The sequence below is a fragment of the Gobius niger genome (assembly GCF_951799975.1).
Source record: "Gobius niger genome assembly, chromosome: 20".
Taxonomy (NCBI): Eukaryota; Metazoa; Chordata; class Actinopteri; order Gobiiformes; family Gobiidae; genus Gobius; species Gobius niger.
This window is the reverse complement of record NC_136871.1, coordinates 3553532-3581327: the sequence shown is the minus strand read 5'-3', so window position 1 is coordinate 3581327 and position 27796 is coordinate 3553532. Positions and strand designations below refer to the sequence as shown.

The 27796-nt window shown below is 40.9% G+C and overlaps 1 protein-coding gene across 7 annotated transcripts in view; it reads right to left on the bottom strand.

Annotated features, from left to right (window-relative positions):
* ptprt (protein tyrosine phosphatase receptor type T) overlaps positions 1–27796 on the bottom strand; it is a 339518-nt gene that overhangs the window by 5360 nt on the left and 306362 nt on the right. For 6 of the 7 annotated variants that reach the window (XM_079579213.1, XM_079579209.1, XM_079579207.1 and 3 more), the window contains 8 exons: positions 26500–26654; positions 19708–19843; positions 19043–19192; positions 16017–16190; positions 14632–14763; positions 14431–14556; positions 7949–8112; positions 269–404 (listed from right to left, as the gene is read on the bottom strand). In XM_079579213.1, the coding sequence (XP_079435339.1) occupies positions 269–404; positions 7949–8112; positions 14431–14556; positions 14632–14763; positions 16017–16190; positions 19043–19192; positions 19708–19843; positions 26500–26654 (1173 nt within the window). The remainder of the gene's footprint in view (positions 1–268; positions 405–7948; positions 8113–14430; positions 14557–14631; positions 14764–16016; positions 16191–19042; positions 19193–19707; positions 19844–26499; positions 26655–27796) is intronic. The other variant, XM_079579208.1, reaches the window with a different exon arrangement.

The window sequence follows — 27796 nt, the reverse complement described above, 5'->3', positions numbered from 1 at the left end:
TCTCCTTGCTTCAATAAAAAGAAAAATTATTAAAAAGGGGCTCATGTCGCTGCAGTGAAGCTATGGTGAGTGTTTTTACTTTAGGACGAAAGGATTAACCCTAGCAAGAGATGAGGAGGGAGGAAAGCATTTTTTTGTGGCTACTCAGGGCCTCAGGAGGAGCTTTTTGGGAGCCGTCGCCGTGGTAACAAGCTCTGAAACGTCCATTTTGCAGATGACCCTCTCGACCCCCGACCCCACACGTGTCAGTCAGAGAGGAAGTGCTCACCAGCGTCTCCACCATGTGCGTCTTGTTGTTCCTCAGAGTCTTGACGGTGTGAAACACGTCCACGATGTTCTGCTGCTGGATCATCTCGTTGATGCTGCATATGGCACAGAAGGTCCCGGAGCGGCCTCCTCCAGTCCTGCACACACAAAGGGTTTCACCAGTTAGGGCGAGATTACGGATATAATTATGAGAAGAAACAAATATATTGCACGTTTTCCCTAAAAATACATGTCAGGTTTGTGAATCCAATCACTACAAAATACTGATCAGGAAAATCATTTCTTACAAAAACTGTATTTCTCCCATAGACACAGACGGCATCTCGTCATAGAAGGGGGCGTGGCCTCGCTGAGGGGGAAAATAGAATCTTTTGGGAAACACAATTTTCCACACAAACATAAAGTGTAAATCGGGTTCATATGGATATTTTCTCACAGCAGATTGTTCAGTAGAAGTGAAAAAACGGCAGTTGTAGCTAGCGCTAGCTAACCGCTAGCATTAGTCCGATGCTAACATGTAGCATCAAGTTTGCATTCTCTGTTATTTATGTATTTATGAGCTTTTGAACCACTTTGCTCCTCCCCATGTCTTTGTATCTTTATTTAGTAGAAAACTCTATTTATAATTCTGGATTTGTTAAAGTAGTTTTTGAATAATTAGAGAAAGTTTAAATTTTTTCAAAATTGTTTTCCCCCTTAACTGTTTTCAAACATGACCATATATGGGCAATTCCAGAGATGCCGTCTGTATCTCTACGTTTGTTAAGTGTGACGTCACGACTTCTGCTTCTTGGTCCAAGCATACCGGCTAATATGCGAGAAAAAAAACATTAAAAACTCTTTAATACAACAATCAATATTTCTGAAACTCAACGGAGAGTTACTGAACCTACTTATGTCTCAGATTCATTTAAAAAAGTAATATTTACTAAAGTCACTACTTCCGGGGTTAGCGTAGCTGCGCCGTTAGCATTTATCTCCGCTAAACCGGAAGCACCGATTTTGGTAAATAATACTTTAATAGCAGTAGGCCTGATAGCCTGATAAATAAGTATGTTCAGTCACTCTCTGTTGAGTTTCAGAAATATTGTTTGTGGTATTAAAGAGTTTTTTGTAGTTTCTCGCACATCTGCGAACCCGGAAGTAGAGCTGTGACGTCACCACTTAACAAACGTATGGAAGTAGATAGGAATCGAGCTTCCCGCCTCCAGCTAAAGGGTAAAAAGTAAAGGGTCATCTCTGGAATCGCCCATATATGGTCATGTTTGAAAACAGTTAAGGGGGAAAACAATTTGGAGAAAAATCTAAACTTTCTTTAATTATTCAAAACTACTTTAACAAATGCTGAATTATGAATATAGTTTTCTACTAAATAAAGAAACAGAAAGGAGCAAAGTGGTTCAACAGCCCATAAATACATAAATAACAGAGAATGCTAACTGTGCTAATGCTAACGGCTAGCTAGTATTAGCTACAACTGCCGTTTTTTCGCTTCTATAGAACAATCTGCAGTGAACAAACATCCATATGGGCCCGATTTACACTTGACTTTATTTGTGTGTGATATATAAATTCATTATTCCGAGTGTTTGATGACGTCGGCTTCCTCCTGGTTCATCAACTCACTGCAGATATTTGAACCTTTACGAATCATCTCGGTTTTAATTCTGATTTAATTGCCGCCTATAACGCACGTAATCTGTCAATAAACCCTCACATGCACCGTAAAGCGCGAACAGAAGGGCAATATAATAATCCCGAGAGTCGTACAAAGCTGCGTCTTAGTCTCCATCTGCATAAAAAGACACTTCTCCTCGTCTGTCAGTTATAAACGTGTACAACAATAAGAAAATGTGACATGAGTGACAGCGTGAAAGCTACACAAAAGCACCAAACCTCCCTAATGGATTTAAGACATTTGAATTTATATCGAAACGGGGGAGAAAAAAAAAGAAAAAAAAAAAAACACCGACTTCTGGAGAGTGATTTTTTTGAAACTTTCTGATGTTTACAGTCGGTGGAGCTCAATCACGGTCTGTCCGCCTCCTTTCAAACACTCGCACTCTGCTCCGAGCGCTTCAGTTCACCCGGTTCACACGACTCTCGGCAGAATACTGAGATTCAGACAGAGGTGAGCGGTCAGGAAGGAAGTCTGCAGTAAAGGAGTGCAGTAAAGAAATGCATTTGCTTTAGGTCTGTGTTTGAATGTCCGCGATGAGCCCGTCCCCTCAATCGTCGGGGTTGTAGTGAGCGATTCACGAACTTTACTCCCTACTTCTTTGTGAATAGGGTGACTGAACTGACCCTGTACAGATGCATTTTGTAATGACACGGCATTATAATTTTACAATAACCAATTATATCATGAAATGAAATGTGCGGTAACACTTTGACAATGATGATGAAACCCGCGCAGTATTCTTCACTTTACTGTGCGGATGCCAAATTACTCCTGGTATTATTACGCCTTACAATATAGTCCCCCCTTTTATCCGCTTAGAAAATCCACATTGTTTAATTTTGTGTAATTATACTTTGTGGTGGAACACTTCACGTAACCATATTTAAATAGGGAAGACGTGGAAGAGCTTGGTAGCTTCTATCTTGACCTGTTTTGGAGCTATTCACCTTATTCCGGACGTTCGCGTGGGCGCCGCCATGAACTGTGCCCGCCCCTTTTCTCCTATGTGTTAACACGGGGGAGAAGTCCGCATAAAATCAGTCACTACACGAAAACAAATCCGTTTTCAGGCCGCGCAGAGAAACGCTGCAGTGTCGACATGCTGGTGCAAATGAACATCGGACATTTTACACAAATCAATCGACTAAACATCAGATTTGAGCGGAGAATATTTTCCCTCGTTCTCCGTTAAAATGAACGGGCTTCGCGCTCGACCGGAAGTGTCTGGACAACGAGGCGCCGAGACAACGCAAAAAGTGGCAAAAGTGGGCGGGGCGGAATAAGGTGAATAGAGGAGAGGGGGAGAGGCTAAATGCTAACGCCGTCTGCGCTGTGTTTACGTGACTGAAGATCAGACAGGTCCTGAAGAACTCGTCAAAGCTAAGGTAAGAACATATCTCAGTATGTAAAAACGGTGGCCTATTCCTTTAAAGCGTGTTGTCTGAAATGTTGTGTTCTTTTTTTACTCATTAGTCACCACTGTACTTCTGTGTACACTATGATTAACAGAGGCGACATGTGTAAACAGCTTTAGTCTTTTGAGGAAAATGTGCTTCAGTTTTACTCAACAAAATGTCACAAATTGAGTCTTGTGAAGTTTAGTCTAAATCACTCTAGAGCTACTTGATTGGATTACTTCTGCTTATCTCGTTAATTTTGTTTTCATTAGTAAAAGAACAGGAGATTTAGTTATAGTTTTAGCTGATTTATCCTCTACTGATTTGACCGTGTGCATTCATTTGAACCCAGAACTAATTCATGGTCAAGCGCAGGGGCTGGACTGGGACTGAAGAACAGCCCTGGACTCTGGTCAGCCTGGCCCAAATTAGCGTAAATGTGACACTTCCACAAATACACATGTGAACCTCTGACCCCCCGTCTTAACCGAGAGCATTTTCTCCAGTTCGGCTTTATCCAAATCTAAAGGCTTCTTGACTGGAGAGCAACACTGTAACGCCTCATTTGAAAGGTAAAAGCTAGAAAAGTGATGGGAACTTATTGTCACGTTGTCGCTGCATTTTTGTCATGTTTTAGTTGTTTTTTCATCGCTTTGTCGTCACGTTTTCGTCATATTTTTGTCCCACCTGAACCAAGCACATTTTCTCCAGTTTGACTTTACCCCAATCCAAAAGCTTCTGGAAAATAGCGACAAAACTGAGATGAAAACAATGATGAAAATGTGAAAAAATGACAAAAGAAATGACAAGAAAAATGCCAAAAATGCGATAAAAATTTGACCAAAGAATGACACAAATTAGACAAAAAAATGACAAAAATGTGACAAAAATGTGATAAAAATTCGACCAAAAAATGACAAAAATTAGACGAAAAAATGACAAAAAAAAATGACAAAAAGTGACAACAGAAAATTACAAAAAAGTGACAAAAAATTACAAAAATGTGATACAAATTTGACCAAAAAATGACAAAAATTTGACAAAAAAATGACAAAAAAATGACCAAAAAAAATGACTAAAAAATGACAAAAAAAATCCCTAAAATGTGACAAAAATTTGACCAAAAAATGCCAAAAATTAGAAGAAAAATGGCAAACAAAATGAGTTCAAAAATGAGTTGAATACCCAACAAAAAAATTATGGAAAAAAAATCTGATGACGTGAGGAAAAAGATCCTCTTGGTTCAGGCGGGAGTTAAGAGGTTAAGCTTTTAGATTTGAGTAAAGCTCTGTTTCGCCCTGGGGTAAGGGTAAGGTAAAGGGAGAGGCCAGACCGGTGGCCCCAGAGCCAGTGGCCCTTCTGTGCTCTTCCAGAATGGACACATGGCCAGTCCGCCCCTGGTCAAGCGAACAATGGGAAAGTACAATCATTGGGAAGTATTTGTCCGAGTTTTCAGAGAAACTGGCCGGTGCTGCTCGTGACCGGCTGATCCTCGTGTGTGTAACTGTGTTTCTGAGGCTAATGCTACAGATTTGCCGCCTCATCGGCTCCGGCTCTGAATGTGTTTAAAGGATTCCTGCAGACGCCGCTTCGTTTACGTGGAGCTAATCATCTGTTTCAACTTCGGGACGCATTTAATTACTGCAGCGTGAGGTTTAATTGAACGCTAAGCAGCTTTCGTTGTTTTGCTCGTGCTTATCGTCATAGAAGCCAATTTGTGATCATTTATTAATCACATTTGCTGTGGCCAAACATAAATACCTCCACTTTGTTACAGTTAATATAACAGGTTTCAAATATCAAATGCCCAAACATTTAACCCTGTTATTTGTTTTCATTTGCACACATTCCAACACATTATAGTTCATCATGCGACACCGGACTCTAATAATTGCTAATGATTAATGACTCTTTAATGGCAGCTTTTCATTTCAGCCTGATGAGTGTGGGGTTCAAAATCCTGGCTCTTGCAGGTGCACACTGTTGTTGTGTCCTTTGGCAAGACACTTCACCCACTTTACCTCCAATGCCTGTGGACATTGGTGTATGAATGAGGGTGTGAATGGGTGACTGGTTCCTTGCTGTAAGTGGATAATAAGTGGAAAACCAAGATAAGTTGAGACAATTGACCATTTATTGGGAAACTAAATGCAGTATCTCATGTTGCGGAGACATTTTGGAGACTGCGAGACTGTTCTAATTTTTATCCTATTTTTATTCATTATTGCCGTAAATTCTCTAATACTGGCCTGTACTCCATTAGCGGCCGGGTCTCTGACAGAGGCCGGGTTCGCGGCTGGCGGAGGCAAATTAAAGCCGGTCTCTAAAACAGGCCGGGGCTTTTATTAGAAACTATAGTGGTAGAAATATTCCCCATGTTAGGAATTTGTCTCATACTCGTGTAAATGAAAACTCACGTGCAGGAAGTAACAAACGGGAACCCGGGCCAAGGGGGACGCTGCGGAGGAGCTGATCCGAACGTAACTTTGACACAGATTTAGCCACTTTTCAAACCTCCTGTGACGATGTTTGGAAACAGGGGGAGAGTTGTGTGACCCTCCAGGGTTTTAATAAAGTCTCCATCGCGTCTTCAAAGCACGTCCAGCTGCTCCGTGTGCAGGTCAGTCCCACGCCTCAAAATAACTCCTCCCATCAGCACGAGCGTCTCGTCTTCTCTCGAGTCAGTCTCATGATCGATCACAAACACAAACGCTCCGTCTAAACTCGCCTTTTACACAAGGTAACAACAAATAATCCGGTCCGCGGTAAAAACGAAACAGAAACCTGCAGTGACACTGATGTCAAAGCTCCGCTAACAGCAACGAAACACTTCCTGTTGTCCCGACAAAATAAAAGGCGTCAATGTTCCAGCCGCTGGGAGAGGGTTTGAAATGTTAATTAATAAATGAACCTAATATTTTAGGTGCAAATGGACACAAATCTCGTTTTTCTTCATTTTCCTGGTCGTCCGTTTTGCTCAAACAGAAATAAACGCCTGTCTCTAATTGTGGCCTGGTTCCAATAAAGGCCTGGTCCGAGATGCCCTTGAGTAAATAAAGGCCCTGGCCTATATATATATATATATAGCGTCGGCGCAGCAGCTACTTCCGGGTTGCCCCCAAATAAACATCATGTGGATGAGTTTTGTCATTTTTATACTGACATGAAAACTAAGATGTAAAGGGAGGAAAATAGATAAAAATCTCCACTTCGACCACTGCGTGAAAAATCAATACTTTCACCTGCCGTGTCTCGCCTTAAATAAAAAATCTAAACTTTTTGGGGCAACATGAGGATTTCAAAAGTTTTCTGTCCGAACACCTCTCTCTTCTGTCTGTATCATCCCATTGGTGACAAGTCAGAGGCAGAAATACCTTATTAGATCTCACAGAACGTCCATGACTTACTTTCTGCTGTTCCTTGTGTTCAGTATGAAACTGCAGGAAACAGAAAAAGATGAGCCTCTTCCCACAAAGGAGATGGGTTCAAACGGTTAACGCCGGAGAGGCTCGGTCTGCGTCAGTCAAGGACATCACAACGCGACTAATAGCGGCTAACGCTCGGCAGCTCCACTCCCCACTGTTGACAGCAGAGAGTGTTTGATGTCTGCGGGAGCAAATAAACCTGGAGTAAGTGCATCAGCTCAGTGCACTCCCACCTACAGTACATCAGAGTGAGTGAGTGTGTGGGGTGGACAGCGCCATTTATTTGGCTCCTGGACTCTTTATCACTGAGGAACAGGTGTTTCTGTCCCAACAACACATTAGTCCTGCTCCGCGCTCCCCTGCAGACAGTGGACTCTCTCTGGAGCAACAGTGATTACAGTCCCAGCCGTAATAAATCATGATAAATGTTTCTATTATTCAGCAAATAGGGTGTAATCATGCGACATCACAGCACTCTAAAGAGCCCATTCGTTTATATATCTAATCCACGGTAGAGGCTGCTGTTGGAATCCAGATGTGCTCACTGGTTTTAGGGTTAAAATCAGTTTGTTAATCAGACTTGTGAGCTGGAATAAGCTGCGTGAGGAGCTCAGGGCTGCAGTGATGGGTCGGCTAGGCTAGTAGCTAGCCTAGCTACTTAGTTGAAGGCGCAGTTGGAGGATTGGTGGTGAATCTATAGGTAAGTTGAAAGTCAGACTAGTGTCGCTACTATGTACGCGCGGAGTGATATGAAAGCACCAACTCCGTTGCCATTGGCAGCGTCATTATTTTTTTCAGAGGTCCTTTATCAGAAAATAATGACCGGTAGAACGTTGGGAAATCCCATTCAAATCAACGGAGCTTCCACGTACATTGTGAAGAGCCGTATAATAAATTTATATATAACTGATGGTGCATTTTCAGAGGGTTTCACAGCTTGGGGCCGACTACAGAGACGGCTCTGTTCTTTCTGGAAAACCTTTTCTTTCAAAAACTGCACTTCTCACAATGACTTGTTTTGGCGCTTTATCTCAAATTACAGAGGGGTCAGTGTTCTTCACATTCAATCAATTTACTCACTGTGTGCATGAAACATCAACAGAACCATTAAAGACACTCGGTTATTCTTTATATTGTGTGAAATGTTCCGCGGTGTAGCTTTAAGTGCTGGTACTCACAGACAGTGGACCACGGTGCGGCCGTCGCCTCCGTCGTACTGCTCCTGCCACTTGGCCAGTCTGCGCACCAGCTGCAGGATGGAGCGCTTGGACAGGGGCGTGTCCCTGTAGGCCGGCCAGCCGATGAACTGGAAGTGCTGCACCAGACGATACCCGTCCTGTGGCTGCGAACAGAGGGGGAGCAATACAGTTAGAGTCACCGACGAGTCCGTACATGAGGCAAGTCATACACAAAGACAAACAGAGGGGCAACAATACAGTCAGAGTCACCGACGAGTCCGTACATGAGGCAAGTCACACACAAAGACAAACAGAGGGGCAACAATACAGTCAGAGTCACCGACGAGTCCGTACATGAGGCAAGTCACACACAACGACAAACTGAGGGGCTACAGAGAACAGTCAACAGTGTCGTGTATGACTTGTATGAGGAGCGTAATTTTGATTCTCTTTGTGTGCTTTACATGTGGAAGAATTGACAGCTAATCAACTCATCGACTGGACTTGGTTAAATGAAGTCTTGTTTTCTTAAGGACCACACCTCACGTACATCGTTTCCTGCCTCTTTCCTATAAACTTTAACCTCTTACCACCTGCCTAAACCAAATGCATTCTGTCCTCTTTGGCTATTATATAGGCCTGTGTAACGCCTCATTTTGGTCACATTTTGGTTGAATTTTTGTCACTTTTTAGTTGATTTTTTGTTACATTTTTGTTGAATTTTTGTCACTTTTTTGTTGAATTTATGTCACTTTTTGGTTGAATTTTTGTTACATTTTTGTTGAATATTTGTCACTTTTTGGTTGAATTTTTGTCACATTTTTATTGAATTTTTATGTCACTTTTTGGTTGAATTTTTGTCACTTTTTTATTGAATTTTTGTCACATAATTGTTGAATATTTGTCACATTTTTGTTGAATTTTTTTCACTTTTTTGTTGAATTTTTGTCACATTTTTGTTGAATTTATGTCACATTTTTGTTGAATTTTTGTCACTTTTTGGTTGAATTTTTGTCACATTTTTGTTGAATATTTGTCACTTTTTGGTTGAATTTTTGTCACATTTTTATTGAATTTTTATGTCACTTTTTGGTTGAATTTTTGTCACTTTTTGGTTGAATTTTTGTCACATTTTTATTGAATTTTTGTCACATAATTGTTGAATATTTGTCACTTTTTGGTAGAATTTTTGTCACTTTTTGGGTGAATTTTTGTCACATTTTTGTTGAATTTTTGTCACTTTTTGGGTGAATTTTTGTCACATTTTTGTTGAATTTTTGTCACTTTTTGTTGAATTTTTGTCACTTTTTAGTTGCATTTTTGTCACATTTTTATTGAATTTTTGTCACATAATTGTTGAATATTTGTCACATTTTTGTTGAATTTTTTTCACTTTTTTGTTGAATTTTTGTCACATTTTTGTTGAATTTATGTCACTTTTTAGTTGAATTTATGTCACATTTTTGTTGCGTTTACATCCTTGTTTTCTTTTCATATTTTGTAGCTGTTTTGGTCCTTTTTTCCAAAGAAGCTTTTTGATTAGGGTAAAGCCAAACTGAATAAAATGGGTTCCGTTCAGGTGGGAGTTAAGAGGTTAAAGCAGGGGTGTCCAATAATTGGTGTCCCTCAGGGTTCTTGTTGAATTGAAACTTACTTTTCATTGTGTGAATTAGCTGGTTTTAAGGTTCCAAGCCTAAGTAAAGGTGGGTGCGTGTCCATAGAGGAGAGGAGGAGAGGCTAAATGCCAACTACTTCTTTGGTCTTTTTGTGTGACTGAGTGCACGCATAAAGGCCAGACAGGTACGCATCAACTCATCTAAGCTCAGGTAAGAACATATCTCAGTGTGGAAAAACGGTGGCCTGTTCCTTTAACCTCTTAACTCCTGCCTGAACCGAGAGGATCTTTTTCCTCACGTTATCAGATTTTTTTACATCATTTTTTGTTGGGTATTCAACTCATTTTTGTAACTTTTTTGTAATTTTTTTTTGTGTCAAATTTTAATCACATTTTTGTCATTTTTTTTGCAATTTTTTGTGACTTTTTTTGTCATAATTTTGATACATTTTTGCCCCTTTTTCATCAATTTTTCATCATTTTTTTGTCAAATTTTTTCACATTTTAGTCATTTTTTTGTCACATTTTTGTCACATTTTTGTCAATTTTTTAGCAATTTTTTGTCACATTTTTGTCATTTTTTCGTACATTTTATGTCAATTTCTTGTGACATTTATGTGACATTTTTGCCACCTTTTCATCCATTTTTCGTCACTTTTTCATCAATGTTTTCTCACTTTTTTGTCACATTTCCATCATTGTTTTCGTCTCAGTTTTGTCACTATTTTCTCACCTTTTTTCCAGAAGCTTTTGGACTGGGGTAAAGCCAAACTGGAGAAAATGTGCTCGGTTCAGGTGGGAGTTAAGGGGTTAAAGGACAGGAGGCTCCTCACCACCTGCTGCCAATTCTTATTCATTACTTACGTATTTCCTGAACTTCACATTGTCTTGTCTATTGTTTTGTTTCATTGCTTTAATGTTCGGTGCAGCCCAGTGAGGATTGCTGGGTGAAGCATAAACTTCACTCTCAACTCTATTCCTACATGAATGTATTTCCCAACCATCCTTTCCCCTCCCATGGTCTCCCACAGTTCATTATCTCTCCGCTCGTGCGCTGAAGTCTGAATGGACGGACTGATGTCTGTAATCAGCTCCGTTCGGACTCGCTGTGTGTTGAAACAAATTGGACGGACTCCGCAAACACAACATCTTATAATAATGCAAATTGAATTTCACGCCAAAGTAAACGTTTTGAATAATTCGTCCCTGCAGCGGTCGGCTCCGGCTCTGCGGATGGTGACGGTCTGTCAGCCTGATGGAGTCTGACGCTAACACATGCTAATGCTCAGTGTGCGGCCGCTGGGGAAAAGCTTTTGTAGCAGAGACTTTTGTATTAAACAAAGAAGCTCCAATAGACGTGGATAGACGCATCATCATTGACTGTCAGTGTAATGGCCGTCGTGACTAGGGCTGGGAAACGTTATTTTTTTCCCCATACCTGAACAATACTTTTTCCAATACCTAAACTAAAATATCTGGGGAAATTGTGTGTGTGAAACAATGGTGCAAAATGGCAAAAATAAATGTGTGAAATAGGGAAAATATTGGGAAAACGTGACAAAATTGGGGGGAAATGGGGCAAACGTTGAGCAAAAATGGGAGAACGGAGGAGTCACGGCAACACGTAAACAAGCAGCAACTTCACTCTCTCTTGTTACAGCGGCGTATAAAGACGGCGTCTCTGGAATCGCCCATATATGGTCATGTTTGAAAACAGTTAAGGGGGAAAACAAAAATCTAAACTTTCTCTAATTATTAAAAAACTACTTTAACAAACGCTGAAATTTCTACTAAATAAAGAAACAAAGACATGGGGAGGAGCAAAGTGGTTCAACAGCCCATAAATACATGAATAACGGAGAATGCTAACTTGATGCTACATGTTAGCATCGGGCTAATGCTAACGGTTAGCTAGCGCTTGCTACAACTGCCGTTTTTTCACTTCTACTGAACAATCTGCTGTGAGAAAATATCCATATGGGCCCGATTTACACTTTACTTCGTTTATGTGATAAATAAGTTCATATTCCACCAGAAAATGGCTAAAAAGAGTGGAAAATTGTGCTTCCCTAAAGATTCTATTTTCCCCCTTGGCGAAGCCACGCCCCCTTCTATGATGAGATAGATACAGACGGCGTCTCGTCATAGAAGGGGGCGTGGCTTCGCCGAGGGGGAAAATAGAATCTTTAGAGAAACACAATTTTCCCTCTTTTTAGCCATTTTCTGGTGGAATATGAACTTATTTATCACATATAAATAAAGTCAAGTGTAAATCGGGCCCATATCTCACAGCAGATTGTTCAGTAGAAGTGAAAAAAACGGCAGTTGTAGCTAACACTAGCTAACCGTTAGCATTAGCCCGATGCTAACATGTAGCATCAAGTTAGCATTCTCAGTTATTTATGTATTTATGGGCTGTTGAACCACTTTGCTCCTCTCCATGTCTTTGTATCATTATTTAGTAGGAACTATATTCATATTTCAGCATTTGTTACAGTAGTTTTTGAATAATTAGAGAAAATTTTCATTTTTTCAAAATTGTTTTCCCCCTTAACTGTTTTCAAACATGACCAATGACCATATATGGGCGACTCCAGAGATGCCGTCTGTATCTATCTCTGGAATCGCCCATATATGGTCATGTTTGAAAACAGTTAAGGGGGAAAACAATTTTGAGAAAAATCTACACTTTCTCTAATTATTCAAAAACTACTTTAACAAACAAAATTATGAATATAGTTTCTACTTTTCTGCGAATAATTTGACGAAAAAGTGACAAAAAATGACAAAAATGACAAAAATTTGACAAAAAAGTGAGAAAAATTTGACAAAAAATTTAGAAAAAATGGACAAAAAAATGATAAGAACTTGACAAAAAAATGCGAATAATTTGACGAAAAAGTGACAAAAAAGTCACGAAAATTTAACAATAATGAGACGACTGCCCAACAAAAAAGTGATGAAAAAAAATCTGATGTGAGGAAAAAGATCAATTTAGTTTTGTAGGTCTTTCAAATGAGGCGTTACACTGGCCTACAGGATTTGGGTAAAGCTGAACTGGAGAAAATGCTCTCGGTTCAGGCGGGAGTTAAGAGGTTAATACATAGGATTTATGCACAGAAAAAACTAAAATACCTTCCCACGGCTCTGACACTAGATGTGACAAAGCATAAGAAGCCGGCAGTGTCTTCAAGAAAATCTCAGGAAAAACTAACTTTTGCTTAGATTCTGGCGACAAGGTGATCTCAGACTGATAATAAAAAAGTCTGAAAACTTTCCTGGCGGCCCCTGTTCACGGCTGGCACTGAATTTGTCCGTCTTCTTATTGTGGATTGTAGAAGATAATTAAAACGTTTGAGCCAAAACTTCTTCAATATGCTCGGGTTTAGTCACTGCTTTGTTCCCCACCGCAGAGCAGGGGCGGACTGGGACTGAAACACAGCCCTGGACTCTGGTCAGCCTGGCCCAAACTAGCGTAAATGTGACACTTCCACAAATACATATGTTTAACCTCTTACCCCCTGCCTTAACTAAGAGGATCTTTTTCCTCACGTCATCAGATTTTTTTTTTTTACATTATTTTTTTGTTGGGTGTTCAACTCTTTTTTGTCAATTTTTGTCAAATTGTTATCACATTTTTGTCATTTTTTGTGGATCGTGTAACTACTCACATAACTTTTAAATAGGGGAAACGTGGAAGAGCTTGGGCGCTTCTAACTTCACCCCCATTTGGCTCCATAGAGGAGAGGAGGAGAGGCTAAATGCTAACAACTTATCTGGTCTTTTTGCGTGACTGAGTGCACGCATAAAGGCCAGACAGGTGCGCATCAACTCATCTAAGCTCAGGTAAGAACATATCTCAGTGTGGAAAAACGGTGGCCTGTTCCTTTAACCTCTTAACTCCCGCCTGAGCCGAGAGGATCTTTTTCCTCACGTTATCAGATTTTTTCCATCATTTTTTTGTTGGGTACACAACTAATTTTTGTAACTTTGTCATTTTTTGGTCATTTTTTCTCACATTTTTGTCATTTTTTTGGTTCATTTTTTTGGTCAAATTTTTGTAATTTTTTTGGTCAAATTTTAATCACATTTTTGGCATTTTTTGTGACATTTTTCGTCACTTTTTTGTCAATGTTTTCTCAGTTTTTTGTCACATTTCCATCATTGTTTTCGTCTCAGTTTTGTCACTATTTTCACAGCTTTTTTCCAGAAGCTTTTGGACTGGGGTAAAGCCAAACTGGAGAAAATGTGCTTGGTTCATTTTTTTGTATCAAATTTTTGTCATTTTTTGTCACATTTTTGTCATTTATTCATCAATATTTTGTCAATTTTTTGTCAATTCCTTGTGTCAATTGTTGCCTCTTTTTCATCAATTTTTCGTCACTTTTTTGTCACATAATTTTTTTCGTCTCAGTTTTGTTGCTATTTTCACACCTTTTTTCTAGAAGCTTTTAGATTTGGAACTTTTTGTCACGTTGTCGCTGCATTTTTGTCATGTTTTTCTTGCTTTTTCATTACTTTTTTGTCACTTTTTCGTTATGTTTTCCTCTCTTGTTTTTCGTGTTTTTTCTTCATGTTATTGTTGTTTTTTCATCGCTTTTTTCATTGCTTTGTCGTCACGTTTTTGTCACTTTTTTGTTGCTTATCCAGCACATTTTTGTTTTTGGATGCTTTTCTTTTAAGCTTTTAGATTTGGGTAAAGCTCGGTTACGCCCGGGGGTAAGGGTAAGGTAAAGTGAGGGGCCAGACCGGTGGCCCTAGAGCCAGTGGCCCTTCTGTGCTCTTCCAGAATGGACATATGGCAAGTCCGCCCCTGCCGCAGAGCATGTTTACGGGGTTTTCACATGGAGGCTCGCGTGTCCCTCACCCTGGCCATGTTGCAGATCCTGAAGATGCGGTTGATGATGTCCTCGTCGATGTCGGCCGATATAAACTCCACTTGAATGGGTCCGTAACAGCAGGAGCTCTTCTCAGGCCAGTACTGCATACACAACTGCAGAGGGGGAGGTTCGTGTGGTTAGAACAGAAAAGGAGAAAGAAAAGACTGTGATCTGAAGAGACTTTGTACCTGAGCTGCGTCCATCTCATTCAACATGACGATGGACGAGCAGTTGTAGTCGAACACCAGCCTCCAGAAGTCTGCCATAGTGTTGGGCAAGGGATGCTGGGTAACGATGAAGGCGGCTGGCTGCTTGTGGCTCTAAAGGGAGGATTGGAAGAACCAGCGTTTACTCAAATGTTTTACTTTGGATATAGTTTTGCAGAACTACACTGCAAAAAGTAACTAACTAGATCAGATAAACAGCTCAATTTGAGCACAATAATCCAAATTTTAGTTGTTTTGACTAGTTAAGTAGTTGTTGGGCATTTGTCCCAGATTATTTCTCTTGTTCTGAGATGTTTCTGACTCGTTTCGATACATTTCGTCCTTATTTCAGGTCATTTTCTTTGCCAATGGGGAAAGAAAATTGGTCTTATCTCATTGGCATTTTTACTTTCTTATTTCAAGCGCGATTTACATTAGAACTGGTCTGAAATGTTCTCAAACAAGCAAAGTGAACTTGGTCCGATCAGGAAAAGTGTCTAAATGATCGAAAACCGCTCAAAACAAGATACATTTCCTCAATTCAAGTCATTTAAGCCAATGCTTGATATTTACTTTTTGCAGAACTACACTGCAAAAAGTGGATTCTAAGCAAGTAAAAAATGTCTTACTTTAAGAAATAAGTTCTTATTTTTTCCCTAAAAAGTAATAATGTTTTGGCGAGCAAAGTTTTCTTGAGAAAAAAAATCTTGTTTTAGGAAATAAAATCTAACCATTTCTTGTTCAGATATATTTGCTAAAAATCATGCAAATTTTTCTTGTAACAAGAAAGAAAAAACTTTTTGAATCTTCTTCAGCTTTAGACAAAGAATATGTTTTCTTATTTAAAGACAAACTAAGATCACAACAACTCTTAATGTAAGAACTGATTCTCACAGAGAGATAATACATTCCATTCTTTAAAGTGGGCGCCGCGATGGCACAGCGGTTAGAGACTCAGCTTCACAGCTCGAAGGTCCTGGGTTCGAGCATGTTCTCCCCGTGTTTGCAATGTGTGTAATTTAGAAAATTTTACTTAAATCAAGCAACATTTAAGTGAAATACCCACAATTTTTCACTAAACAAGAATGTTTTCCTTAAATTATTCAATTTACTGAGGACATTTTGCTTAATTCTAGCTTTTTATTTGCTTACATTTAGTGTTTCTTTCTTGTTTTATGATGATAATTCTTATTTTAATGTCTTATTTTAAGATTCGTTTCCTTGTTTTTAGTAGGACACTTTTTGCAGTGTAGGGTTAACGTTAATACCAGTATGGTGTTGAAAAAAACAGAATATTGTATCTTTAGCTACCATGTTTTTTTTACAGCACCCGGCCCTGAGCCAAACAAAAGGAAACAGTCACTTACGTCCATCAAAGCAGCGTTAATGTAGTTGGAGCTCTCGCCGTCCACTGAGATGAGGAAAGGCAGGCAGCGGTCTGCTGACAGCACGTCCATACTACGGTTTTTGTCGTGGTTTCTTGGTAACAAACCGACACTGCAGTCTTCAGGACGAACTCTAGGGGTCACTATGTTCAATGTCTGTAAACACACAGGAAAGAAATGGCATTTATTTACAGTACAAAAGTAGTCAGAAGGAATGAACACGGCTCACAGGGTTCGTACAGATTCTCTCTCTGACTTCTCCATGACCCCAATGCCACCATTTATTTTAGCTTACGTATTCATCAGCGCTTCATTTTCAGTTTGCTTACTGTAGTGGAGACCAGAATACAAAGACCAATGATACTGAGCCTGCGACCAGGACGCCTCGTACAGCTGCTTTGCACATTTTTTATCAACACAACTCCAGACTAATTCTCTCTGTCCTCCTCTGTGGATTTACTTTTTCTCACTTTGAGCTTGGTTTGCTCGTCCAAACTGGGGCGCAGAGAGTAGAGCGGGTCGTCTTGTGATCGGAGGATCATACGAAGGTTCGAATCCCACAGTTGAACACTGCCGTTCCCCCTCCTTGCCTCCAGTGTGAATTTTTGTAATTTTTTTGTTGAATTTTTGTCACATTTTTTGTTGAATTTTTGTCACATTTTTGTAGAATTTTTGTCACATTTTTGTTGAATTTTTGTCACATTTTTGTTGAATTTTTGTCACATTTTTGTTGAATTTATGTGAATTTTTGGTTGAATTTTTTTCAATTTTTTGTTGAATTTTTGTCACTTTTTTGTCACTTTTTAGTTGAATATTTTTGTCAATTTTTGGTTGAATTTTTGTCACTTTTTTGTTGAATTTTTGTCACTTTTTTGTTGAATTTTTGTCACTTTATAGTTGAATTTTTGTCACTTTTTTGTTGAATTTTTGTCACATTTTTGTCGAATTTTTGTCACATTTTTGTCGAATTTTTGTCACATTTCTGTTGAATTTTTGTCACATTTTTGTTGAATTTTTGTCACATTTTTGTCACATTTTTGTCACATTTTTGTCACATTTTTGTCATTGTTTTGCTGAGTTTTTGTCACTTTTTTGTTGCGTTTACATCCTTGTTTTCTTTTCATATTTTGTGGCTGTTTTGGTGCTTTTTTCCGAAGAAGCTTTTTGATTAGGGTAAAACCAAACTGAATAAAATGGGTTCCGTTCAGGTGGGAGTTAAGAGGTTAAAGCAGGGGTGTCCAATAACTGGTGTCCCTCAGGGTTACTTTTCATTGTGGGAATTAGCTGGTTTTAAGGTTCCAAGCCTAAGTAAAGGTGGGTGTGTGTCCATAGTGTCTGCGCACGCTGGAATGGGTGAGTGGTTCCTTGATCTAAAGTGCTTTGAGTGCCTAAAGCCGGTAGAAAGGCACTATATAAATGTGATCATAATCTGGAGTGGCCTCAAGCGCTGGTTGCAGGAGACAAACGTGGGGAGCGGCACAGACAGACAGGTAGAAGTCCGGAGTCCTGATGATCTAACATGGCCAATTCAAACACTTACATGCAAGAGCGTAGAAAGAGGATGTACCACAAGGTCACAAGGTCGTTGATTCTTTACTCCTCTGAGGAAAAGTCCATCTCTAAAGTCACATTGTCTGTCCTAATCCTGTAGTAAACGTTTGCTGCTCCACTTTGCATTCTCTGGTCTTGTGTTTGTGTGTTTATAAAGCCGGCTCCAGTATTTCCCTCCATAAATGCATTATTGTCATCATTCTAGCTTGCAGGGAGCCCAAGAGCTTCTTCAGAGCCTACGGGCGGAGGACGTGTCGCCGCTACAGGCCTAACCACTGCCTGAATGAAAACGTGAGCTGTCATTCCTGATTTTTTTGTATTATATTTCAGGATTCCTACATAGGATTCCTATATATGTTTCAGTGGAAATCAGATTGTAAAACTCGACTTTTCCATGATGTCCATGACTGCACGAACCCTGAAGGTCAGCACACACTACACGACTTTTCTAGTCCTAAACGATTTTATATAGAATGGGGGGGTCCACACTACACGACTGGATTCAGTGCGATTTTCGAACGTCTGGGGGTTCACACTTAACGACTGAGAATCGTCAGAGCGACTCACGATTCTGACAAACAGCTGATGTTTTATAACACAGCGCGTCTGTCGTCTCTACGGCTTCAAAACTGACCCCAAATCCACAAAGACAGGCCTGTGTTTGTGAGCGCGGGAAAACGTGTGTGTCCCGACTGGTCAACGGTGTCAACAATGTCACAACACCGCAGCGCTAGCTTACTGCTACTACCAAGCTTCCACTGGGCTATAGTTCTGTCACATGGAGATAAAAGTTGGCGACAGGAAGAAGCGGGACGTATTTCAGTGGATTTAATAAGAAAAGGAGACGGACCTCAACCTCAGGATGGAGGAGACAGCGGGGAGGCTAGCCGGCGTTAGCGGCGAGGCTAGCCGGCGTTAGCGGCGAGGTGAAGCTAAACAGTTCGTCTCCAAACTCAGTAAGAGCCGCTAAACTCTGTTCGTGGTTGAAATGTTGCTGGAAAAGGTGGTTGTGGTGAACTTTTGGTGATATAAAGTTGTACTGTTTCGTGTGTGGGGCTGTGGCCATGAAATGAGTTGTTTGTGCCGCTGGTTTAACAGAGAAGTGAAAAAAGGAGGCGCGGCGGTGTTATTCTGTCTTTATATCACTCTGTCATTCACATTTGTGTCGGTAAAATCACCCACGTTTCTCCCGTGCGTCCAAAATCGGGCTTAAAAATCAAACATGTTTGATTTCCTACGACTGGAGTCTAGTCGCGTCTTTCTACCGCCCACACTACAGGATTCCAACGTCAGTCCAGTCGTGACCCCCCCACACTACACGACCCGACTCTGTGTGACCGCCTTCGACTAGACGCGACTCGATTAGACTCGGCACGACTGAGAATTAGAGCAAATCGGACATAAAAGTCGTGTAGTGTGAGCTGACCTTAAGCTTAAGAAAAGAAGATCATTCTTACCTGGAACTCGTCCTTGACCTGGCTGGAGTTGGTCTGAGGGTCTATTCTGCTGATGTTGTAGTACACGGCTCTGAACTCGCACACCGGGATGGCCGTGTTCCCGCAGAGACACGCCTCCAAGATGGCGTCGTGGACAAACACATACTGCTCCTGCAACAAGACAAATTATAATAAAAACCACTCGCGCTGCCCCGATGAGCTCATGCGCGAGGATCGAGCGCGGTCCGTGCACTTTGACTGACCATTACTGTTAAAAGCTCGACGGCCAAATGATCTCTCCACAGTGAGTGTTTTTCTCCTCTGCATCCTCATTAACGCGCTGCTTTTATCACTTAGCATTCATTTGCTTGTCAGTGCCCCGCCGCGGGACGAGCTCCATTTGTTGTCCGTGCAGAGCCGTGAGAATGGCTAAAAAAGCTGCTATGACTGATTGTGGTCATTAGCCTCTTTAGCAAGAACCCAACAAACAAAATTACAACATAAAGACTACGTGTTAAACATTAATAGCAGGACTATAAGAGAATAAATGGATGTGAAAGTCTGTTTAGTTGATAGAAATTCAGTGTTAATGTGAATAAACTTTCCGCATTGTCCACATTCGCCCCAAACTCATTCGTCCAACGCTGTTTTCTGTCGGCCATCTTGAGCGAGAACGGGCCGCTCACCTCAGTCTGCACCATGTTGACCCTCTGTGACCGCAGCTCCCGAATGCAGTTGAAAATATCCACTACGCCCTCGTTCTCCGCCATGTCCAACATAATGTCCACCGCGATGAAGCAGCCCGTCCGTCCCGCTCCGGCACTGCGCAAACAAACAAAGTGAGAGGGTCAGTAGGTCCAGCAACTGCAGAAACATTACGCTAAGGGCCCCGGGGTCTTTCTGGAACAATCCCCGGGAATGAAATGTACACAAAATGCAGGTTTGTTCGGTCCGTGCGAGGTCTGCATGGATGATCTTTGAGTCTAAATGATGCACAGGTACAGTTAAATATACAGGGGGTTGTTACGGATGGGGATTTTCAGCCCCGGTGCACTCCCGTTATTTCTGTGTATAATTTCTGTTTTGTTTAATATATGCGGACCAATCCACAGATCAGGCTCGTCAACTGGCTCGCCAATCAGAATCAGCACCTGGAAGGCCACTCCCGTTAAAGCAATGGACTTTCGCCTTGTTCGAGGCGGCCGGGAGTTGAGAAACCCAGTTCGCCGTAGCGTCGTTATGTTATGTCACTATGGCTAGCCGACATTTGTTAGTGACTTGTTTGTTTCCGTTCAGATGCTTCGTTTAGTATTGGTTCCTTAAGTTGTGTTGTTTGTTTTAGGAACTAATTTGCATATTCGTTTGAATCTTTGTTTGGTAAATTTTCTAAGTAGTTTTTGTTTTGTTCGTTATCATCTCTTGGTTTTCGTTTGAGCTATTTCTGTTTTACCCTCCTTTTGTTCTCTTATTACTTATTTTTGTAAGAATAAAATGCGCAGTTTAGTTTTAAATCTACCGTGTTCCGTCCTTTGTTCCCTAGACCATAGAGGGCGTAACAGGGTAAATATAGAACGTGTTAAAGAGATACAATTCTTAGGCGTCATTATAGACGAAAAAATAAACTGGAAAGCGCATATTCAATACATACATAAAAAAGTAGCAAAAAAGTATAGCTGTGTTAAGCAAGGCAAAGCATGTCTTAAATTCAAGGGATTTACAAACGCTTTATTTTCTCTTCTCTCGCCTCACTTGACATATTGTGCTGAAATTTGGGGTAATAATTATAAAACTACTTTACAACCATTATTCATCCTTCAAAAAAGAGCAATAAGAACAATTTATAACGCTGGTTACCGAGAACAATCCACTGTTTATTAAAGCCAAGATTCTAAAACTTCAAGACATGATCACTTTTAAAACTGCTAAAAGAGCTAAAAATAAGCAACGACCTCTAAAAATTCAGCAGTTTCTGAAAGAGAAGGAAAATATAATTTAAGGGGCTTGGATCACTTTAAAACTGCCCATGCCCGGACATCCAGGAACAGTTTCCGTGTGTCCGTTTGTGGTCCTAAAATATGGAATAAATCACACGTAGACGTCAAACCATGTCCAAATATCAGACAGTTTAAATATCATTACAAAGAATGGATTTTCTCTAAGTATCGGAAGAAAATCTCTGACTTTTCATGTTCAGCTGTTGTAAACCTGATGTTGATTGGTAGGGAGTATTCACACTGTATATGACAACTTGATTTAGATCACAGTGTTTCAATTATTGTTTTAAGGAAGCCTACAAAGTAAATAGGAAAAGAGACTGACAGTACTTAAAAGGGGTGGGACTAGGGCTGATTATATATATATATATATTTTTTTTTTTATTTATTTATTTTTTTCAAATTTTTTATTTTTGGATTTTTGTCACTTTTTTGATGGAATTTTGTCACTTTTTTGATGGATTTTTGTCACTTTTTTGATGGATTTTTGTCTTTTTTTTGATGGATTTCTGTCATTTTTTTGCTGGATTTTTGTCTTTTTTTTGCTGGATTTTTGTCTTTTTTTTGCTGGATTTTTGTCTTTTTTTGCTGGATTTTTGTCTTTTTTTAATGGATTTTTGTCATTTTTTTGCTGGATTTTTGTCACTCTTTTGATGGATTTTTTAAAGGCAACAAATAATCGTTTGAATAATCGTCATTTCAATTATGACAAAAATAATCGTGATTATTATTTTTTCAATAATCGAGCAGCCCTAGGTGGGACTAAATAAGTGTTTACTTCCCCCCACTCCTTTTCGGACAGCCTAATTTCAAATGTGCAAAAGGTATGTAAAAAGTCTATGTAAAACTCCTTTTTCAAATGCTTAGTCCAGTAACATCAGACACGTTTTTGAGACATTTTGTGTGTTATGTCGCTCAGATAATAATCAGAGTAAACCCACTCCTGAACGCCCCATTCAGCCGAGCCTTTGCAAACATCCATCACGAATCTCTGCTATTGAGGCTCGAGTCTCTTCTCTCAAAAGGAAGAACAGACAAAGTCCTCTCCAATCGCCTCCCACTCCTCACTGCTCCCTGTCCATATCTCAGATCAATGTGTTAACCTTTACAAAGTGGGCATTGAGAGAAGCTGAAAACCTCGCAGCTTTTATGCTCGTGGTATTCTTCAGCTGCGAGATAAGCAACGGCGAAGGTGATTTCAACCTCATGTTCTGCTCTTTATGAGATGGAGCACTTCTCTCTGGGGTCAGGTTCTCCACAGACCGTGGCTTTAGAAGGTCAGCACTTTGGACAAGCCATGGACTGATTGATTAGTGATACTGGAGGGCAATTGTATTTCATCATTTTTAGTATTTTGCAAAGTGCTCGAACACAGTGGCGGAGATCACTTCACTGGGGACAGATTTGGAATAAGGAGAGTTATTGCAAACATCAGATATACTTTATTAATCTAATTGTATCTAATGTTGCTGTGAAAAAAACTATAAATAACTTAAGCCTGCTTTGTAGTGAATGCAGTTTAATCCTATTCAATTAGTTTAGAATCCTTTTTATGTCTAGAATGAATACTGGATGCTTTGAAACTGTCTTACACAATCATCAAGTTAGTTATTTAGTTTGTTATTACTTGTTTGTAGCCTCATTTATGTTCGTGTTGTGGGCAGGTGTGCTGCTTCGTCAGACCAGGGTCCGGCTCGGTGCCTTTGCCCTGAAGGATCAAGATGGATCAAGGGCTCGTTTGAAAGCTACAAACCTCCAGCTTCTCTTTTGGTGTTACAAAGTTATGAGCAAAAGTCTGTGGTATTAGAGGTGGCTGGGCAATGAGCACCAAATGATAGAAATGCACAATGTGGCCTTCTTTCCAGCAGCTGCCTGGTTCACCTATGCCCAGGCCCAGCCATGTGTCAGATGGTGTAGACGCAGAACAGTTTTCAGCGGGTCGAGGGCCAGAAATTTTGAATATTCGGAGACTATGTACAGTATGTAGAGGAAAAATTATAGAATCACTACATTAAACTGTTTATTACTGTTATTTGGTTATTTAATCTTTCTTTTTTAGTTTATTTAGTGCTTGTTCAACCATTTTTTTTGAGGAAAAGACAATGTTTAACTTTATATTCTAAGTCTAAGTCATATTTGGGTTGTGGCTTGTCATCCCAGGGTGATTTGGCCGTTGGTCGGGACCCACAAGCTTGGCTGTTCTGCTTTGTGACGATGGGGCCGCCATTGCTGTAGTACGTCCATATAGCCGCTAGCCGGGCATCCAGACTAATCTCCGATGTTTATTAATTAATAAACAGGAGACTAGTCTGGCGAGCCTGTCGTAGAAAAGCTACTGCTTGAGGCGGGACTAATGTGGGACAACCGAAGCGCAGAGCAGCCAATGAGAACATAGCGGATGTGAGTCATTGTAGTCATTGGGACATGAACAATGGCGCTCCTGCCACACGGAGTTCAGTAAATGACTTCTGTCGTTTATGTCAGAAAAACTTAAGAACACAAGCAAACCGGAGCATTACGTGAAGCTTGTGTTGAAAAACTACAAAACAAAGGCGCAACAACGTGATGTTCAGGGAGCTGCTCTGATTGGTCGGTCGGCTCCATATCGCTGCGTCACTTCCTTTGAAAGCGCAAGTGTTGCCAGACCCTCTTCTGTAAAGAAGCGGAGTCTGGTTGGCGAGACTATATAGTCACTAGTTTCCCATTGGAAAGCATTGCAATTAAGACACGTTAAACACATTTTTTAGAGCCTGGTGCCTAATTTTTGGGTCTTTCTACAGCGAGATGTTCCTCCTGTGATAACGCAGGCGCAATTACAGGGACCAGGCTGGTTTTCATAAGGAACATTTTAGAAATCTCATACTGGTGAGGGCCGGACTGTTTGCACTGGAACAGGTGGCTATGACCAAACTACAGCGAAGATCCCGCCCCTTCTGCTCTTTTTTAGGAACATGCTTTGTCCGAGCTGGGGAGGAGGAGTCTGTAAATCCGCCATGATTTCCCCCTCGAGCGTGGTCATTGTGGTAAACGGGGAGGAGTGAGGAACGACGGTCTATTAATAATATGTCTGTGGTCCCAATGCCGAACTAGTTGAGAACTCTTCTTCCATGTTCACAATAGATAATGCTTTATAATCATTCAAACTCTCCCATTCACTCCCCCAGCTGTTTGTGTTTTATTTCATACATGGGTTTTTGCACAGTTTCAAAATGATGCAATTTCGATGTCCTGTGTGTGTTTTAATGCTTTAGGATTGACGATAAAGCGAAGTGATTCCTTCAGAAAATGCTGCTTTTCACAACACTCTTTGAACTAGACAAAGAAATGAAGCGAAGCACTGGAGCTTTAAATGTTAAATGTTAAAAATAGATCCCATTCCTTCCGCTACAAATGCAAACAGCTCTCCAGTTGTTTACCACATCAATAAATCCAAGGCCAGACCTGAGCTGTTGGAGACTTAAGATGTGCTGAAGTGTATTGGACGGAGTGATTTTCGTAAAAAAAACGGCAGCTCTGAGTAAAACTCCTCAGACAGACAGCCGGAGTTATAGCCGTCACTTCTCGTTTCCGGGGTCTGCTCTGACGCCATTGGCCCCTGTCACCGAGCCTCACCAGAGCCGCCTCACGCACACACACACACACACACACACACACACACACACACACACACACACACACACACACACACACACACACACACACACACACACACACACACACACAGAAGGGCCGGGCAGGGCTCAACATTCATCATGAGGTTGACAGGTAATCTGCCCGGGCGCTCCTTCCTCTCTCTCTCTCTCTCTCTCGTCTTCTTCTTCTGGTGTCTTTGGTAAAACGTTTGGGGAATTACAAAGTGAACGATGGCTCCTCCCCCTCTCTGTCCTCATCCTCTTCTCAACCCCTCCATCCGTGGCCTGATCTCTCCCCTGTGACTCCCCTGCTCTGCCGTTTCCTACGCTTTCACAAGGACTCGGCTTGACTTTCACGCTGACGCAAAGGTTTGACAACTCCAGGGTTCGGTTGATGCGTGAAACAAAGCCGAACTTGACGGATTTCTTTTTTTTTTTTCTTTCCTGGTCACATTTAATCACGCCCCGTACTGCGAAACTTAAAGAGATTTCTACATATACAATATAAACTTGAAGGGTTGAATTGAATTGCTGTGTAGGAGAAACAATCCATTCGCGTCAAGGTTTTCTTTGTGTGCAATGAATGATTGAACTGAGCTATACGTTTTAGTACAGGAACTTCTCCTTTCTTCGTACGATGTATTGTGGACTAGTCTGTGTCGTGCAAAAGTTCATTTATAACTGTAATTCAACTCAAAATGTGAAACTAATACAGTGCTGTACAAAAGTGTCTGCCCCCACTTGAACTTTTCAACATTTTGCTACGCTATGGACCATAAACGTAAATATATTTCATTTAAATGTTATGTGAAAGACACACAATCATAAAGTGAAATGAAATGGATTTTTTTTTTCATGAATAGAAAACTGAAAAGTGTAGGGCCCCTTTCCTTTTAGTGCAACCAATTGCCTTCAGAGGTTTCCTGATGATTTCTGAATGATCATATGTTGACCCGATGACTAAACAGAGTCTACCTGTGTGTGATCTAATGTTAATTCAAATACAGCTGCTCTGTGATGGTCTCAGGTCTGTTAAGAGACTATTGGGGAGCAGAAGTTATTGAGAAGCTGGGTTAGGTTATAAAAAGATTTCCAAAGCTTTAAACATCTGACAAAGTACAGTTAAATCACCATCCAGGAATGGAAAGAGTCTGGCATCACTGCAAACCTACCATGACCGACCGTCCTCCTAAACTCACTGACCGAATAAGGACAGCACTGACCAGAGCTGTTACCAAGAAGCCTATGAAGATGAACTGCAGAGAGCTACAGGTCAGGTGGGGGAAACTGTCCACAGAACAACTATTAGTCGTACACTGCCCAAATCTGGCCTTATGGAAGAGTAGGATTTTTTAAAGAAAACCATAAGAAGTCCCATTTCTGTTTGCCAGAAGCCAGATGGAGGCCACATGGAGGCTTCAGGCAAACAGTAAACAGGACTTCGTATGGTTTTCTTTTAAAAAATGGCTTCTTGTAGCCACTCTGCAATAAAGGCCAGATTTGTGCAGTGTACGACTAATAGTTGTTCTGTGGACAGTTTCCCCCACCTGAGCTGTGTCTCTCTGCAGTTCATCCAGGGTCATTATAGACTTCTTGGTTAGAGCTCTGGTCAGTGCTGTCTTTGTTCAGTCAGATAGTTTATGAGGACAGCCGGCCTGTCTATTGGGTTTAAGAAATTATTCACTGGTGCCAAGGCAAAAACTAGAGAAAAGAAGCAGCTAAAGGACGAATTATGAAGGTAAGCTATGTGCAGATGTTTTGCTAACACCACCAATAAATCTAGTATGACCTGCCTGTTTTAGTGAGGGGTATAGTGGGTCTACAGTAAGTGTTTCACGGTGGACGTTCTGACCTGCAGTGCACCACGATGGGCCCGGCGTCTGGAGGGTTCAGAAACTTGACCTGTCGGATGAATCCCAACAGCCCGGTGGCGTAACACGGGACGCCGTGATCGGGCCAGCTGGTGAAGTGGAACTGCCGCAGCTCCCGGATCTCATGGTGGCCCTTCTGAAATACATAAACGCGGACAATAAGTCAACGAGCGCAGCACAACCACACAGAAGTAGAAATGCTTTATCATCAGTGCGTAAAAACAAGACTCGCAGCAAAGCACAACCACAGCAAACCCACTTGTGCTCCATAAAAGAGAGCGCAGAGGGATATTAGTGTCGCTGCCGGACAAAAAAAAGGTCTACAATTTAAGGAAGTTGTGAAGTTTACATGTTTGACTGTGAGTTTTCTCGCTGTCAGGTGAATGACTGCACCAAAAACAGCCTTGGGCCACAACAAAACCTTCCCCTTTATCTATGACATAGTATTTCTCTGGGCATTCGAACACTTTCAAAGCTACCCAAACTTTTTTAACGACCCTGAACACATCATAAGTCTCTTTTTCTTTTACCATCTCTGCATACTCTCCCATAACGACGCATTGAATAATTCACACGTATCGATTTCTTTACTCTGTAGCAGCTAAACACGGCTTTAGTGGAAGAGTGCGCGTCCTTCTCAGTTCACTTTCCTGCCAGAATAGACCTCAGAGGACACCGTCGGTCTCGCAAATGCAATACGAGGCTGTGGGCAGTATTGAATTGTTTGCTTCAGCCTCCAAACACAGGGTCAAGAGGTGGAGAGCGGAGAGAACAGACGGACGTAAAGGAAAATGGAGAAAAGCCGGGCGACATAGGGAAAGCTGCGGGCTGTAGCGAAGAGAAACGAACAAAGGGACAAAACCGCAAAGGCTATTTGAGAACTGGACTTCCCATTGAGCTGCTTTCTAATGGTAAATTATCTCTGGATCAATAACTGGAGGTCCGACTCGGGGGCCAAACATTCCTGACCATATTTTAGAGTGCAACATTAATAAAAGATGCACGTCTTGGAAATAAATGTCTCGTCAAGATAAACTAACCATTACCTGAACCCACTCAGGAATTCTTTAAGGTCAGACACATTGTTGGTAATTCTAGAGTGTGGACCTTTTCCTACAGTATATTTCAGATCGTAGAGACTATACCTGATTTTGTTTTTCTAGTAGTGAAATGCCATTTGTTTCTTCCTCCTTTAGTATATTGTAAACTCACTGTGCATCTAATTTTAAAGCATTTGTATCAATCTTATAAAGTTTCAGGCTGGTTTTCTCGCATTTG